We start from the raw sequence: 16,546 nt of genomic DNA, 5'->3' as shown, positions 1-16,546 counted from the left end.
ATTACATAATTACTATAAAATTAGTATACAGTACTGTACTCTAGTACATACTGCAAGTTACAATATCCTTACTCTTAATGTCTGGTTGTCTTCTGAACCAGAATGATTCAGATGACATCTGGACAATCATGAGAAATTATTTCATAATTTGGAAAATTTGGACAATTTGCAACATTGAACATCCCCCTCCCCACTATTAGTCCATTAATTAGAGGGTTCACTGTACCGGTACTTCACAGACAACTAAAAAGTTAAAAGACAATCTAACCTAATGCGAGAAATTTGCTAAAAAAAAAACTCGTATAATAAATCGACTCAAGATTTAGAAGAAGCTGAGGAATAACCATAGCTAACATTAAAAAATAATCTTAAGCCATTAGAATAAATTGTCAACAAGGAAAATTGCAAAGAATGAAAATTCAAGAACCCAAAGAAATAATAAGGAAGCAAGTAAGCATAATCACAAGTGCTCAGAAAGAGAATTTTGAGCTAATACAGAAATCATGTCAACCCAAAGAATTAGGGATTAACTTAAGGAAGAGACCAGAGTTGGTGCATATGCACACATTAGATACAGGTTAAGCTACTAACCTTGCTTATAACTTTTGGTCCAGTCCACATGATGTCTATTTCAGGAGCCAATTTTTGGCCAATGGTATTCAGATATTCTGAAGTTTGTACATTTGGTACAGCTCTTGTAGAGCAATACTGAGTTGGACAAAACATAAATTTTGGTTGTGCCAAATGGGTAAAAACTTCATTGGTAACTGAAACCTGAGCATGTGCAAATGACTGAAATATTTCTTTGTCTGCACCACTCATCTCAGGATCTATATCATCAAACAGAATTGCAAAAGCATTGCAACCCAGCTGTGCAACTTGTTCTAGTTTCCTCTTAAGAGCTGCAACTTCCTTTTGACTGGAGTAAGTAATGTCTAAACCAGGAGATATGGCATAAAAGAACGTTACACCATGCACTCGAGCTTCAGTTATGAGAGCGGTAAGATGTTCAGCTTCTTCAACTGTATACAATTCACGCCAGTTTGCCCGATGCTTGTAGTCATCCTTTGGGGCATAAAGATAACAATTCATGCCCCACTTCTGCTGCCTGAAAAGAAATGTTTGAAATCATTAATACTACCAATTCAAAGGTAATGGTCTTGTATTTTATGAACTTTTGTATAAAGTACTCCAGCCACACTTTTAAATTCCCCAAAGCAAACACTGAGGGTGGCATACACTCCTGTCACATTGGCATGAAATTGAAGCCTGGATTGCTGGTTTTTGTCATAGGACCATAAAGACAGCTCGTAAGTAAAAGTAAAACTTATGTCTGAAAAGTTTTGCTTACATTCAGTATACCATAACCTCCATTTTCCTTCATGGTTCTTGATAGTCCATATTCATGTAATAATTCCTAGTCAATGTATTAAAGCAAAACCCTAATCACACATGACTGCTTCATAACCAAATTTCAACATGCCACAAGGTAATAAAAACACTAAGGGAGAATGGAAACTTATTAAGACAACTTTGTCTCAATACTCTCTTCCATTCTGCTATTTAATCTTGTCAGTTTTACAACCTCTTCCCCACCTAACATGGCCACTGAAAACTCTATGCCAAAAACTACACCCAGTCTATAAATGGATTCAAACTTGCTCATTCTGCAGCACGATATGCAGTACTTTCACCGCACAGTCAGACCTGACAAGTATGACCACCTAGCCCACCTTTTCACTCACTTGCACATACATGCAGGCATGCACACGCACACACATGCACACAGCGTATGGGCACTTGGCAAACCTGAGAACAGCGTTCCAACACCTCAGCAAGGAATCATTCAAAACAGTACAGTGTACGTGAAGCCCATATTGGAGTATGCAGCACCAGTTTGGAATCCACATGGTCAAGCACTTCAAGAAATTAGAGAAAGTGCAAAGGTTTGCAATAAGACTAGTCCCGGAGCTAAGGGGAATGTCCTACAAAGAAAGGGTAAGAGAAATCGGCCGGATGACACTGGAGGGCAGGAGGGTTAGGGAAGACGTGATAACGACATATAAAATACTGCGAAGAGTTGACAAAGTGGACAGACAGAATGTTCCAGAGATAGGACACAGAAACAAAAACACAATTGGAAGCTGAAGACTCATATGAGTCAAAGGGATGTTAGGAACTATTTCTTCAGTTATAGAGTTGTCAGGAAGTGGAATAGTCTGGCAAGTGATGTAGTGGAGGCAGCAACCATGCATAGTTTTAAGACGAGGTATGATAAAGCTCATGGAGCAGGTAGAGGGCCTAGTAGCACCCAGTGAAGAGGCGGGGTCAGGAGCTGAACCTCAAGCCCTACAACCACAATTAGGTGAATTAGGCGAGGACATACGTATGTACGTGTACACACACACACACACACACACAACTGAGGAGGAGGTGAAGAAGCCACTAAGTGACCTTGATACCTCAAAGGCAATGGAACCGGACAACATCTCCCTGTGGGTCCTTAGAGAGGGAGCAGAAATGCTGTGTGTGCCATTAACCACAATCTTCAACACATCCCTTGAAACTGGGCAACTACCTAAGGTATGGAAGATGGCAAATGTAGTTCCCATTTTCCAAAAAGGAGACAGAAAAGAGGCACTAAACTACAGACCAGTGTCACTGACGTGTAAAGTATGCAAAGCCATGGAGAAGATTATCAGGAGTGGTGGTGGAGCACCTGGAACGGAACAAGAGTATAAACGACAACCAGCACAGATTCATGGAATGCAAATCCTGTGTCACAAATCTTCTGGAGTTTTATGATAAAGTAACAGAAGTAAGACACGAGAGAGAGGGGTAGGTTGACTGCATTTTCTTGGACTGCAAGAAGGCCTTCGACACAGTTCCTCACGAGATTTGTGCAGAAACTAGAGCATCAGGCGCGTATAACGGGAAGAGCACTGCAATGGATCAAAGAATACCTGACAGGGAGGCAACAATGAGTCATGGTATGTAATGAGGTATCACAGTGGGCACCTGTAACGAGCAGGGTCCCACAGGGGGTCGGTCCTAGGACCAGTGCTATTTTTGGTATATGTGAATGACATGATGGAAGGGATAGACTCAGAGGTGTGTCTGTTCACAGATGATGTCAAGTTAATGAGAATTAAATCAGATGAGGATCAGGCAGGACTTCAAAGAGACCTGGACAGGCTGGGCACATGGTCCAGCAACTGGCTTCTAGAATTCAACCCTGCCAAATGCAGTCATGAATATCGTAGAAGGGCAAAGAAGACCGCAGACGGAGTATAGGCTAGGTGGCCAACGACTATAAACCTCGCTCAAGGAGAAAGATCTTGGGGCGAGTATAACACCGAACACATCTCCGGAAGCACACATCAACCAGATAACTGCTGCAGCATATGGGCACCTGGCAAACCTGAGATTAGCATTCCGATACCTAAGTAAGGACACTGTACACAGTGTACGTCAGGCCCATACTGGAGTATGCAGCACCAGTTTGGAACCCGCACTGGGTCAAGCACATTAAGAAATTAGAGAAAGTGCAAAGGTTTGCTACAAGGTTAGTTCCAGAGCTAAGGGGAATGTCCTACGAAGAAACGTTAAGGGAAATCGGCCTGACGACACTGGAGGACAGGAGGGTTAGGGGAGACATGATAACGACATACAATACACTGTGTAGAATAGACAAGGTGGACAGAGACAAGATGTTCCAGAGAGGGGACGCAGAAACAAGGGGTCACTCTTGGAAGTTGAGACTCAGATGAGTCACAGGGATGTTAGGAAGTATTTCTTCAGTCATAGAGTGGTCAGGAAGTGGAACAGTCTGGCGAGTGATATAGTGGAGGCAGGAACCATGCATAGCTTTAAGACTAGGTATGATAAAGCTCATGGAGCAGGGAGAGAGAGGACCTAGTAACATTCAGTGAAGAGGCTGGGCCAGGAGCTGACTCTCAACCCCTGCAACTACAATTAGGTGAGTACACACACCTGGAAGCTGAAGGCTCAGATGAGTTACAGGGATGTTAGGAAGTATTTCTTCAGCCACAGAGCTGTCAGGAAGTGGAACAGTCTGGAAAGTGAGGCAGTGGAGGCAGATACCATACATAGCTTTAACCCTTAAACTGTCCAAACGTAGATCTACGTTCACGTGTGTAGCGCTCCGACCTTGATTTTCCCCATTTGAAAGCATGTAAAAAAAAACGTAGATCTACGTTCGGAGCCCACCGCACGTGGACATAGATCTACGTTTGGACAGTTTAACCCTTTGAGGGTTTTCGTCGTACTAGTACGTCTTACGCGTAGGGGTTTTTGACGTACTAGTACTCATAAATTCTAGCGGCCTCAAATCTAGTGGGAGAAAGCTGGTAGGCCTTCATATGAAAGAATGGGTCTATGTGGTCAGTGTGCACAGTCTAAAAAAAATCCTGCAGCACACAGTGCATAATGAGAAAAAAAAAACTTTGACCATTTTTTTTTAATAAATCAGCGACTTTGCAGTGTATTTTCGTATGGTATTTATTGTTGTATTCTAGTTTTCTTGGTCTCATTTTATAGAATGGAAGACATATTACAGAAATTGAGATGATTTTGACTGGTTTTACAAAGAAAAGTGCCTTGAAATTGAGCTCAAAGTAGCAGAAATGTTCGATTTTTACCAAACTTCAAAAGTACACAAATCGTGCCAAGCGTGCAATACACGTCAACTGGTGAGTCTAATATTCTTTCACAAGTGCACCAATAATATTTATACCATTTTTTACACTAATGCAGTAGTCTGCATAACAGTAAATCTTATATTTTTTGTGAAAATAAAAATTCAAAGTGGAAAGCAAAAGAATATAAGAGGGGCCTTGAGACGTTACTAATGACTAGAGGAAATGTCATTTTAGTGCTAGGAATGTCTTTCTTGTTTATTCTGGACCCTATTCGGAAATTGGCATCTTTTGAAATTTGTGTGAAATTGGCAAAATTGCTAAATTCTGACCACTGTACTGGATAGTTGAATTTCATAAATGAGTAGTTTCTTGCACCCATTCGATAGAAAAAATGGAGTTCTAGCGAAATATTCATGTTTTTTGTCGACTAGTACAGTGAAATTGGCCGAAAATGGGGCTCAAAGTGGGCAAAATCGCCGATGCGTAAACATCGCCGAGACCGCTAACTTTGCGAGAGCATAATTCCGTAAGTTTTCTATCAAATTTCAAACTTTTGGTGTCTTTATGATCGGGAAAAGATTCTCTATCTTTTCATAAGAGAAAATAATTTTTTTTTTTTTTAAATTTGGCCGACCCTGAGAACGAGTTTCGGAGAGGGCCTGTCGACCCTCAAAGGGTTAAGGGTTAAACTGTCCAAACGTAGATATATGTTTTCACACGATGCACTCCGACCTTGATTTTCCCCCATAAGAAAGAATGTAAAAAAAAATGTAGATCTACGTTTGGAAAGTTTAAGGGTTAAGAAGAGATATAATAAAGCTCATGGAGCAAGAATTGAGCCTAGTGGCAACCAGTGAAGAGGCGAGGACAGGAGCTATGACTCGACCCCTGCAAGCACAATTAGGCGAGTACGTACACACGCACACACAAGCGTACACGTGCACTCACACGCACAGACACAGGCCAGGAGCTGTGATTCGACCCCTGCAACCACACATCGGCAAGTACAAGCCCACACTGCCACATCAACTAAAAAACAAACTGAAACCACTTAATCATTAGGGTAATGCAGTGTATAAAGTGTATGTAATTTTATCAATACTGTTGATTCTTCCACTCAAAAGGCAACAATTTTTTAAATATTTCTAAAAATTATCAGGGATGTTAATAGCAAAATTTATCTTAAAATTGAAATATAATACAAAACTTACTTCGCAAAGAGATCCTTTCTTTGTTCTGGTGTCCAGGGTCGGCCATAGAAACCTGCAATACAATACAACTTGAAGTAATGTTACCTCTGTCCAGTTAGGGAATACTTATTCTTAGGAATTATTTGAGTCTCAAATACAACTTACATCCTTAGACAACGATGTGTGATGTCACTGTGGTTGTTCAATATATTTATAGAAGAGGTTGTAAGAGAAGTGAATGCAAGGGTCTTGGCAAGATGTGTGGACTTTAAACATAAAGAATCAAACACAAAGTGAGAGTTGTCGCAGTTGCTCTTTGCTGATAACACTGTGCTTTTGGGAGATTCTGAAGAGAAGTTGCAGAGGTTGGTGGATGAATTGGTAGGGTATGTAAAAGAAGGAAATTAAAAGTGAATATAGGAAAGAGTAAAGTGATGTGGATAACAAAAAGATTAACTGATGAAAGACTGGATATCAGATTGCAGGGACAGAGTATGGAGGACGTGAATGTATTCAAATATTCAGGAGTGGACGTGTCAGCAGATGGGTCTATGAAAGATGAGGTGAATCACAGAACTAATGAAGGGAAAAGGGTAAGTGGTGCACTTAGGAGTCTGTGGAGACAAAGAACTTTGTCTGTGGAAGCAAAGAGTGGGAATGTATGAGAGTATAGTTATACCAACATTCTTATATGGGTGTGAAGCATGGGTGATGAATGTTGCAATGAGGAGAAGGCTGGAGGCAGTGGAGATGTCATGTCTGAGGGCAATGTGTAGTGTGATTATAATGCAGAGAATTCATAGTTTGGAAATTAGGAGGAGGTGCGGGATTACCAAAACTATTATCCAAAGGGCTGAGGAGGGGGTTGTTGAAGTGTTTCGGACATGTAGAGAGAATAGAACGAAACAGAATGGCTTCGAGAGTGTATATATCTGTAGTAAAGGGAAAACGGGGTAGAAGTCGGCCTAGGAAAGGGTGGAGGGAGAGAGTAAAGAAGGTTTTGTGTGCAAGGGGCTTGGACTTCCAGCAAGCATGTGTGAGCGTATTTGATAGGAGTGAATGGAGACAAATGGATTTCAATACTTGACGTGCTGTTGGAGTGTGAGCAAGGTAACATTTATGAAGGGATTCAGGGAAACAGGCAGGCCGGACTTGAGTCCTGGAGATGGGAAGTAGCACAGTGTCTGCACTCTGAAGGAGGAGTGTTAATGTTGCAGCTTTATAACTGTAGTGTAAAGCACCCCTCTGGCAAGACAGTGATGGAGTGAATGATGATGACAGTTTTTCTTTTTCGGGCCACCCTGCCTTGGTGGGAATCAGCCAATGTGTTAATAAAAAAATAATATTAAGTTTGTTAATAGACAGTCATCAATAATGTATTAACGAATCAATCATGTGCTGGCAAGACAAAGTGGAGTCAGCAGCTCAGACAATTGGTTTAAGAAGTTACAGGGCATTCAGTGGATCATAGGGATCATACAGCACCTGGAAAAAATGGGAAGCAATTGGGTTCAATCCACAGAAGGCAAGGACATCCAATTCCTTGCATCAAGAGTCCCCTGTTAAAAACAATGTACATGTACTGTATTATGATACTGACAAATGTATAAAAGTGAATGGTCATAACCATTTGATGAAGAGCAATCTGTGGTGAGTGAGGGCCCTGAATCTGCACTCTCTAAAAAGGAGTAGAATTAGGAGGGACATGATTGAGGTGTATAAATGGAAAACAGGAATAAAGGGAATGTAAACAGTGTGCTAAAACTATCTAGCCAAGACAGGACTCGCAGCAGTAGTTTTAAGCTGGAAAAATTCAGATTCAGGAAGGATATAGGAAAGCACTGGTTTGGCAATAGAGTTGTGGATGAGTGGAACAAACTCCCAAGTACCGTCATTGAAGCTAAAATGCTGTGTGGTTTTAAAAAAATGTTAGATAAATATCTGGGTGGGTGTGAGTTCAACCTGACTAGCTTGTGCTAATTGGTCTGATGCTGTGCTCCTTCTTTAAGTGGATGTGACCTGACCTGACATAGTTGGGTCATCGACTTAAGCCAGTGGGAGACTTGGGCCTGCCTCGCATGGGCCAGTAGGCCTGCTTCAGTGCTCCTTCTTTCTTATGTTCTTATACATTAATTATGTGTAGCATAATTCCAATTTAAGTAAATTGTAAAGGGAATGTAGATCAATGGTTGGTATGTTACAGGCATAAAAACACTGGCAAACTTCAAGTTTAATAAAAAATTATTTAGTAGTTTTGTGAACAAATCTGTATTTTCTGTACTAAAGACATTAGGGAATGGATTCAACAATGCAATTAGATAATGAAGTTGTGCTTCTCTTGAATTTGAATGGTGGCGAAGGTGATCTTATAGAGGTCCATGACAAACTGGTTTCACTAGCTATACTTATTACATCATTTGCATTATCCTCAAGGCACTAATTACCCCAGTAGGTTTCCTTAGATAATTTCATTACATTTTTCAAGTGTTCTCAATCTCTCAATTTACAAAAAAAAAATTTCACTGACGTTTGCAGTTTTACTTCCCTTGTCATCTTTTTGCTTCCTCACATTCTTTTAATGTTTATCATAATGATCTTGTGTTGATGTTACGGTTCAAAACTTAATCTTTAGCCAGGTTAGTGCACTCCGTAACAACACACTTCATAGAATGAAAGGATATGGTTCCAAACTTAGAAATGTAAGGCACAAATAATAGTTACTCAGTCTTTTCAAGTTTCTTTTTATTTAAAAGCTTAAATACTTTAGATATTCATAAATATCTATTAACCCTTTGACTGTTTTCGACGTATAAATACGTCTTACGAGCCAATGTTTCTGACGTATATATACTCAATAATTCTAGCGGCTTCAAATCAAGTGGGAGAAAGCTGGTAGGCCCACATGTGAGAGAATGGGTCTGTGTGGTCAGTGTGCACCACATAAAAAAAATCCTGCAGCACACATTGCGTAATGAGAAAAAAAAAACTCTGATCGTTTTTTTGGAATAAAACGCCAACTTTGAGGTGTATTTTCGTATAGTATTTATCGTTGTATTCGCGTTTTCATGGTCTTAGGTGATAAAATGGAAAACATATTACAGAAATAGAGATGATTTTCATTACTTTTTCGATGAAAACGACCTTGAAACTGAGCTCAAAGTAGCGGAAATGTTCGATTTTTACCAATGTTCAAGAGTACATAAATCACACCACACGTCCAATACACGTCAACTGGGGAGTCTAATATTCTTTCACTAGTGCACTGATATTATTTATACCATTTTTACAATAATGCAGTCGTCTGCATAACAGTAAATTTTGTATTTTTTTGTATGAATAAAAAATCAAAATAGAAAGCAATAATAATATAAGAGGGGCCTAGAGATGTGACTAATGAACAGAGCATATGTTATTTTAGTGCCACGAATGTCTACCTTGTTTATTCTGGACCCTATTTTGAAATTGGCATCTTTTTTATTTTGCGTGAAATTGGCCAAATTGCCAATTTCTGACCACCATATTGGGTAGTCCAAATTAGTAAATGGGAGGTTTCTTGTACTCAGCTGATAGATAAAATGGAGTTCTAAAGAAATAGCTATGAGTTTGGTCAACTGGAACAATGGAATTGGCTGAAAATTGGGCTCAAAGTCGGCGAAATCGCCGATACGCATATGTCGCCGAGACCGCTAACTTCGCGGGAGCATAATTCCACGAGTTTTCGACCAAATTTCGAACTTTTGGTGTCATTACCATCGGGAAAAGATTCTCTATCATTTCATAAGAAAAAATAATTTTTTTTTTTTCAAAAATTGAGCGACATAGAATGACAGTTTCAGAGAGGGGCCTGAAACAGTCAAAGGGTTAAATATCACTGTCAGAAACTTTCCTTCACATAAGAAAACTCTTAAATAGAAAGTACATGTCAATATGGTCACTACACTTGATAATGGTCAGAGGAATATTACCGCTTCCTCAATAGTAACATTACTTGTGTGCAAGTACATATATTGAGAATTAACACTTTCACTGAGTAACTCCCTGGCATAAGGAATATATCACAAAGTTCTAAGCTTGACACTGGTCGTCACATCGTAACCTGAAGATAACAGTATATGATTGTCAGAAGACTTCACAATAAACCACAAGCTGGATCAGGAGTTTCTATAACCCAATTCTCTATCCAAGTGAGAATAAGGCGGAGTACTAGGAGGGTAGCTCAGTCAATGCACACTGAGTCAGCAGAGAGAGTGAACTGCCATATACAGTAAATTCCTTCATGACATCAACTCGTCAAAAGGGGGAGAGGGTAGAGCGGTGCAAACTACCCACCAATGGAGATACCTTGTTATAAACCTTAGCCAGGTGTACCTACCTAACACATTACTCAAGATATATATATATACATCATACCCGGGTATATTCCTAAATCAGATAATATTATAAACTAGTGGAATCTTTAATTTAGCTAATATTAAAGAAACCCAGAGTATAATATTAAGTGGATAATACATATAAATTAATCACATTATGACCTTGGTCATAACAGTTGACATCTTCACTACCTAACTTTTCTCTTCCGAATGGAGTATTTATACTTTATTACTTTAAAGACTCAATATGAATACTTTCACTCTGGACTTTATTATTTGAGCACATTGTACGATGTGGCTTTTGTCAGATTATTATTATTATAATCAAGGGGAAGCGCTAAACCCAGAGGATTATTCAGCGCCTGGGGGGGGGGATGTGGAAGGCATTCAGGCTTAATTCGGGGAACTGGAGCACAAATCCAATTCCCAAAATCAAGAGCCCCTCACCAACATCAAGGAACCTTCCTTGAGGGGGGCTTTTGTCAGAAGGTTCTAATATGTACGTACATGGATTCGCTTGGAATCTCGAACATTTATCTGACATGCTCTAACATGTTAATGCTTTGTGGAGTATAACATCAACAGTTTTATAATAATAATAATAATAATATATATACATACATGTATGTATATACGTATATATATACATATATTTTTTTTCAACCAGTCGGTCGTCTCCCACCGAGGCAGGGTGACCCAAAAAAGAAAGAAAATCCCCAAAAAGAAAATACTTTCATCATCATTCAACACTTTCACCACACTCACACATTATCACTGCTTTTGCAGAGGTGCTCAGAATACAACAGTTTAGAAGCATATACGTATAAAGATACACAACATATCCCTCCAAACTGCCAATATCCCAAACCCCTCCTTTAAAGTGCAGGCATTGTACTTCCCATTTACAGGACTCAAGTCCGACTATATGAAAATAACCGGTTTCCCTGAATCCCTTCACTAAATATTACCCTGCTCACACTCCAACAGATTGTCAGGTCCCAAGTATCATTCGTCTCCATTCACTCCTATCTAACACGCTCATGCACGCTTGCTGGAAGTCCAAGCCCCTCGCCCACAAAACCTCCTTTACCCCCTCTTTCCAACCCTTTCGAGGACGACCCCTACCCCTCTTTCCTTCCCCTACAGATTTATATACTTTCCATGTCATTCTACTTTGATCCATTATCTCTAAATGACCAAACCACCTCAACAACCCCTCTTCTGCCCTCTGACTAATGCTTTTATTAACTCCACACCTTCTCCTAATTTCCACACTCCGAATTTTCTGCATAATATTTACGCCACACATTGCCCTTAGACATTATAATTATATATATATATATATATATATATATATATATATATTATATATATATATATATATATATATTATATATATATATATATATATATATATATATATATATATATATATATATATATATATATATATATATATATATATATATATATATATATATATATATATATATATATATATATATATATATATATTATTGTATACTGTATATAGTATGTATATAGTATATATATAGTATATATATAGTATATATATAGTATATATATTGTATATATATTGTATATATATTGTATATATATTGTATATACATTATATACATGTATATATTATATATATATATATATTGCAGATGAGCAAGGAGGTTTCAGAGTGGGTAGGGGATGTGTAGATCAAATGTTTACATTGAAGCATATATGTGAACAGTATTTAGATAAAGGTAGGGAAGTTTTTATTGCATTTATGGATTTAGAAAAGGCATATGATAGAGCGGATAGAGGAGCAATGTGGCAGATGTTGCAAGTATATGGAATAGGTGGTAAGTTATTAAATGCTGTAATGAGTTTTTATGAGGATAGTGAGGTTCAGGTTAGGGTGTGTAGAAGAGAGGGAGACTACTTCCCGGTAAAAGTAGGTCTTAGACAGGGATGTGTAATGTCACCATGGTTGTTTAATATATTTATAGATGGGGTTGTAAAGGAAGTAAATGCTAGGGTGTTCGGGAGAGGGGTGGGATTAAATTATGGGGAATCAAATTCAAAATGGGAATCGATACAGTTACTTTTTGCTGATGATACTGTGCTTATGGGAGATTCTAAAGAAAAATTGCAAAGGTTAGTGGATGAGTTTGGGAGTGTGTGTAGAGGTAGAAAGTTGAAAGTGAACATAGAAAAGAGTAAGGTGATGAGGGTATCAAATGATTTAGATAAAGAAAAATTGGATATCAAACTGGGGAGGAGGAGTATGGAAGAAGTGAATGTTTTCAGATATGTACTTGGGAGTTGACGTGTCAGCGGATGGATTTATGAAGGATGAGGTTAATCATAGAATTGATGAGGGAAAAAAGGTAAGTGGTGCGTTGAGGTATATGTGGAGTCAAAAACCGTTATCTATGGAGGCAAAGAAGGGAATGTATGAAAGTATAGTAGTACCAACACTTTTATACGGGTGTGAAGCTTGGGTGGTAAATGCAGCAGAGAGGAGACGGTTGGAGGCAGTGGAGATGTCCTGTTTAAGGGCAATGTGTGGTGTAAATATTATGCAGAAAATTCGGAGTGTGGAAATTAGGAGAAGGTGTGGAGTTAATAAAAGTATTAGTCAGAGGGCAGAAGAGGGGTTGTTGAGGTGGTTTGGTCATTTAGAGAGAATGGATCAAAGTAGAATGACATGGAAAGCATATAAATCTATAGGGGAAGGAAGGCGGGGTAGGAGTCATCCTCGAAAGGGTTGGAGAGAGGGGGTAAAGGAGGTTTTGTGGGCAAGGGGCTTGGACTTCCAGCAAGCGTGCGTGAGCGTGTTAGATAGGAGTGAATGGAGACGAATGGTACTTGGGACCTGACGATCTGTTGGAGTGTGAGCAGGGTAATATTTAGTGAAGGGATTCAGGGAAACCGGTTATTTTATATAGTCGGACTTGAGTCCTGTACATGGGAAGTACAATGCCTGCACTTTAAAGGAGGGGTTTGGGATATGGGCAGTTTGGAGGGATATGTTGTGTATCTTTATATGTGTATGCTTCTAAACTGTTGTATTCTGAGCACCTCTGCAAAAAACAGTGATAATGTGTGAGTGTGGTGAAAGTGTTAAATGATGATGAAAGTATTTTCTTTTTGGGGATTTTCTTTCTTTTTTGGGTCACCCTGCCTCGGTGGGAGACGGCTGACTTGTTGACAAAAAAATAAAAATATATATATATATATATATATATATATATATATATATATATATATATATATATATATATATATATATATATATATACATATATATATATATATATATATATATATTTATATATATATATATATATATATATATATATATATATATATATATATATATATATATATATATATATATATATATATATATTATATCATCACACTGGCCGATTCCCACCAAGGCAGGGTGGCCCGAGAAAGAAAAACTTTCACCATCATTCACTCCATCACTGTCTTGCCAGAAGGGTGCTTCACACTACAGTTTCCAAACTGCAACATTAACACCCCTCCTTCAGAGTGCAGGCACTGTACTTCCCATCTCCAGGACTCAAGTCCGGCCTGCCGGTTTCCCTGAATCCCTTCATAAATGTTACTTTGCTCACACTCCAACAGCACGTCAAGTATTAAAAACCATTTGTCTCCATTCACTCCTATCAAACACGCTCACGCATGCCTGCTGGAAGTCCAAGCCCCTCGCACACAAAACCTCCTTTACCCCCTCTCTCCAACCTTTCCTAGGCCGACCCCTACCCCGCCTTCCTTCCACTACAGACTGATACACTCTTGAAGTCATTCTGTTTCGCTCCTTTCTCTCTACATGTCCGAACCACCTCAACAACCCTTCCTCAGCCCTCTGGACAACAGTTTTGGTAATCCCGCACCTCCTCCTAACTTCCAAACTACGAATTCTCTGCATTATATTCACACCACACATTGCCCTCAGACATGACATCTCCACTGCCTCCAGCCTTCTCCTCGCTGCAACATTCATCACCCACGCTTCACACCCATATAAGAGCGTTGGTAAAACTATACTCTCATACATTCCCCTCTTTGCCTCCAAGGACAAAGTTCTTTGTCTCCACAGACATACATACATACATATATATATATATATATATATATATATATATATATATATATATATATATATATATATATATACGTATATATACATATATATATATATAATTATACAGTGGACCACCGCATACCGGACGCCTTGCATAACGGACAATCTGCATACCGGACGCTTTGATCGCTAAAATTTTGCCTCGCATACTGCCCAAAAACCCGCTCAGCGCCCTTCGTCCGAGACACGTCCAATGTGCGGCCTGAGCCAGCCTCATATGTTCCGCCGGTGGCATTGTTTACCAGCCAGCCTCCGCGGTAACATTCAAGCATACAATCGGAATATTTCGTATTATTACAGTGTTTTCGGTGCTTTATCTGGAAAATAAGTGACCATGGGCCCCAAGAAAGCTTCTAGTTCCAACCCTACAGCAATAAGGGTTAGAATTCCAATAGAGATGAAGAAAGAGATCATTGATAAGTATGAAAGTGGAGTGCATATCACCGACCTGGTCAGGTTGTACAAGAAACCCAAATCAACCATCTCTACTATTGTGGGCAACAGAAAGGCAATCAAGGAAGCTGTTCTTGCCAAAGGTTTAACTGTGTTTTCGAAACAGAGATCGCAAGTGATGGAAGATGTTGAGAGACTCTTATTGGTGTGGATAAATGAAAAACAGCTAGCAGGAGATAGCGTTTCTCAAGCGATCATAAGCGAAAAGGCTAGGAAGTTGCATGAGGATTTAATTAAAAAAAGGCCTGCAACTAGTGATGATGTGAGTGAATTTAAGGCCAGCAAAGGTTGGTTTGAGAGATTTAAGAAGCGTAGTGGCATACATAGTGTGATAAGGCATGGTGAGGCTGCCAGTTCGGACCACAAAGCGGCTGAAAAATATGTGCAGGAATTCAAGGAGTACATAGAAACTGAAGGACTGAAACCTGAACAAGTGTTTAATTGTGATGAAACAGGCCTGTTTTGGAAGAAAATGCCAAGCAGGACCTACATTACTCAGGAGGAAAAGGCACTCCCAGGACATAAGCCTATGAAAGACAGGCTTACTTTGTTGATGTGTTCCAATGCTAGTGGTGATTGCAAAGTTAAGCCTTTATTAGTGTATCACTCTGAAACTCCCAGAGCGTTCAGGCAAAAGAATGTCCTCAAGGAGAATTTGTGTGTGCTGTGGAGGGCAAACAGTAAGGCATGGGTCACTAGGGACTTTTTCTATAACTGATTACACCATGCATTTGCCCCCAATGTGAAAGATTACCTAACTGAAAAGAAATTAGAACTTAAGTGCCTCCTGGTGTTAGACAATGCCCCTGGTCATCCTACAGACGTGGCAGAGCGACTTTATGGGGACATGAGCTTCATTAAGGTGAAGTTTTTGCCTCCTAATACCACTCCTCTCCTGCAGCCCATGGACCAGCAGGTTATTGCAAACTTCAAAAAACTGTACACAAAAGCTCTGTTTGAAAGGTGCTTTGTAGTGACCTCAGAAACTCAACTGACTAAGAGAGTTTTGGAGAGATCACTTTAATATCCTCAATTGTATAAACCTTATAGGTAAGGCTTGGGAGGGAGTGACTAAGAAGACCTTGAACTCTGCTTGGAAGAAACTGTGGCCAGAATGTGTAGACAAAAGGGATTTTGAAGGGTTTGAGGCTAACCCTGAGAGGAGTATGCCAGTTGAGGAATCAATTGTGGCATTGGGGAAGTCCTTGGGGTTGGAGGTTAGTGGGGAGGATGTGGAAGAGTTGGTGGAGGACGACAATGAAGAACTAACCACTGATGAGCTGATAGATCAACTTCAAGAGCAAGAGGCCAGACCTGGGGAAACTGGTTCAAAGGAGGGGAGAGAGAAATTGAAGGAATTGCCTACTTCAAAGATTAAGGAAATGTGTGCAAAATGGCTTGAAGTGCAAACCTTTTTTGATGAAAATCACCCTCACACAGCTATTGCAAGCCGTGCTGGTGACTGTTACAATGACACTGTTGTGAACCACTTTAGACAAATCATAAAGGAACGAGAGGTACAGGCCACTATGGACAGATATGTTGTGCGAAAGAAGTCCAGTGACTCTGAAGCTGGTCCTAGTGGCATTAAAAGAAGAAGGGAAGTAACCCCAGAAAAGGACTTGCTACCTCAAGTCCTAATGGAAGGGGATTCCCCTTCTAAACACTAACACTCTCTCTCCCCTCCTCCCATCCCATCAA

The 16,546-nt window shown here is 39.5% G+C and overlaps 1 protein-coding gene across 3 annotated transcripts in view; it reads right to left on the bottom strand.

Moving 5' to 3' along the window:
* Positions 1-16,546, bottom strand: part of Oga (O-GlcNAcase) — a 73,226-nt gene that overhangs the window by 51,514 nt on the left and 5,166 nt on the right. For all 3 annotated transcript variants that reach the window (XM_053778717.2, XM_053778722.2, XM_053778730.2), the window contains exons 2-3: positions 5,873-5,924; positions 592-1,108 (exon numbers count right to left, since the gene is read on the bottom strand). In XM_053778717.2, coding sequence (XP_053634692.1) covers positions 592-1,108; positions 5,873-5,924 — 569 coding nt within the window. The remainder of the gene's footprint in view (positions 1-591; positions 1,109-5,872; positions 5,925-16,546) is intronic.

Source organism: Cherax quadricarinatus, chromosome 1 (genome assembly GCF_038502225.1).
Source record: "Cherax quadricarinatus isolate ZL_2023a chromosome 1, ASM3850222v1, whole genome shotgun sequence".
Classification (NCBI taxonomy): Eukaryota; Metazoa; Arthropoda; class Malacostraca; order Decapoda; family Parastacidae; genus Cherax; species Cherax quadricarinatus.
Note: the sequence above shows the minus strand (reverse complement) of the source record. Positions and strands in the feature narration are given on the sequence as shown.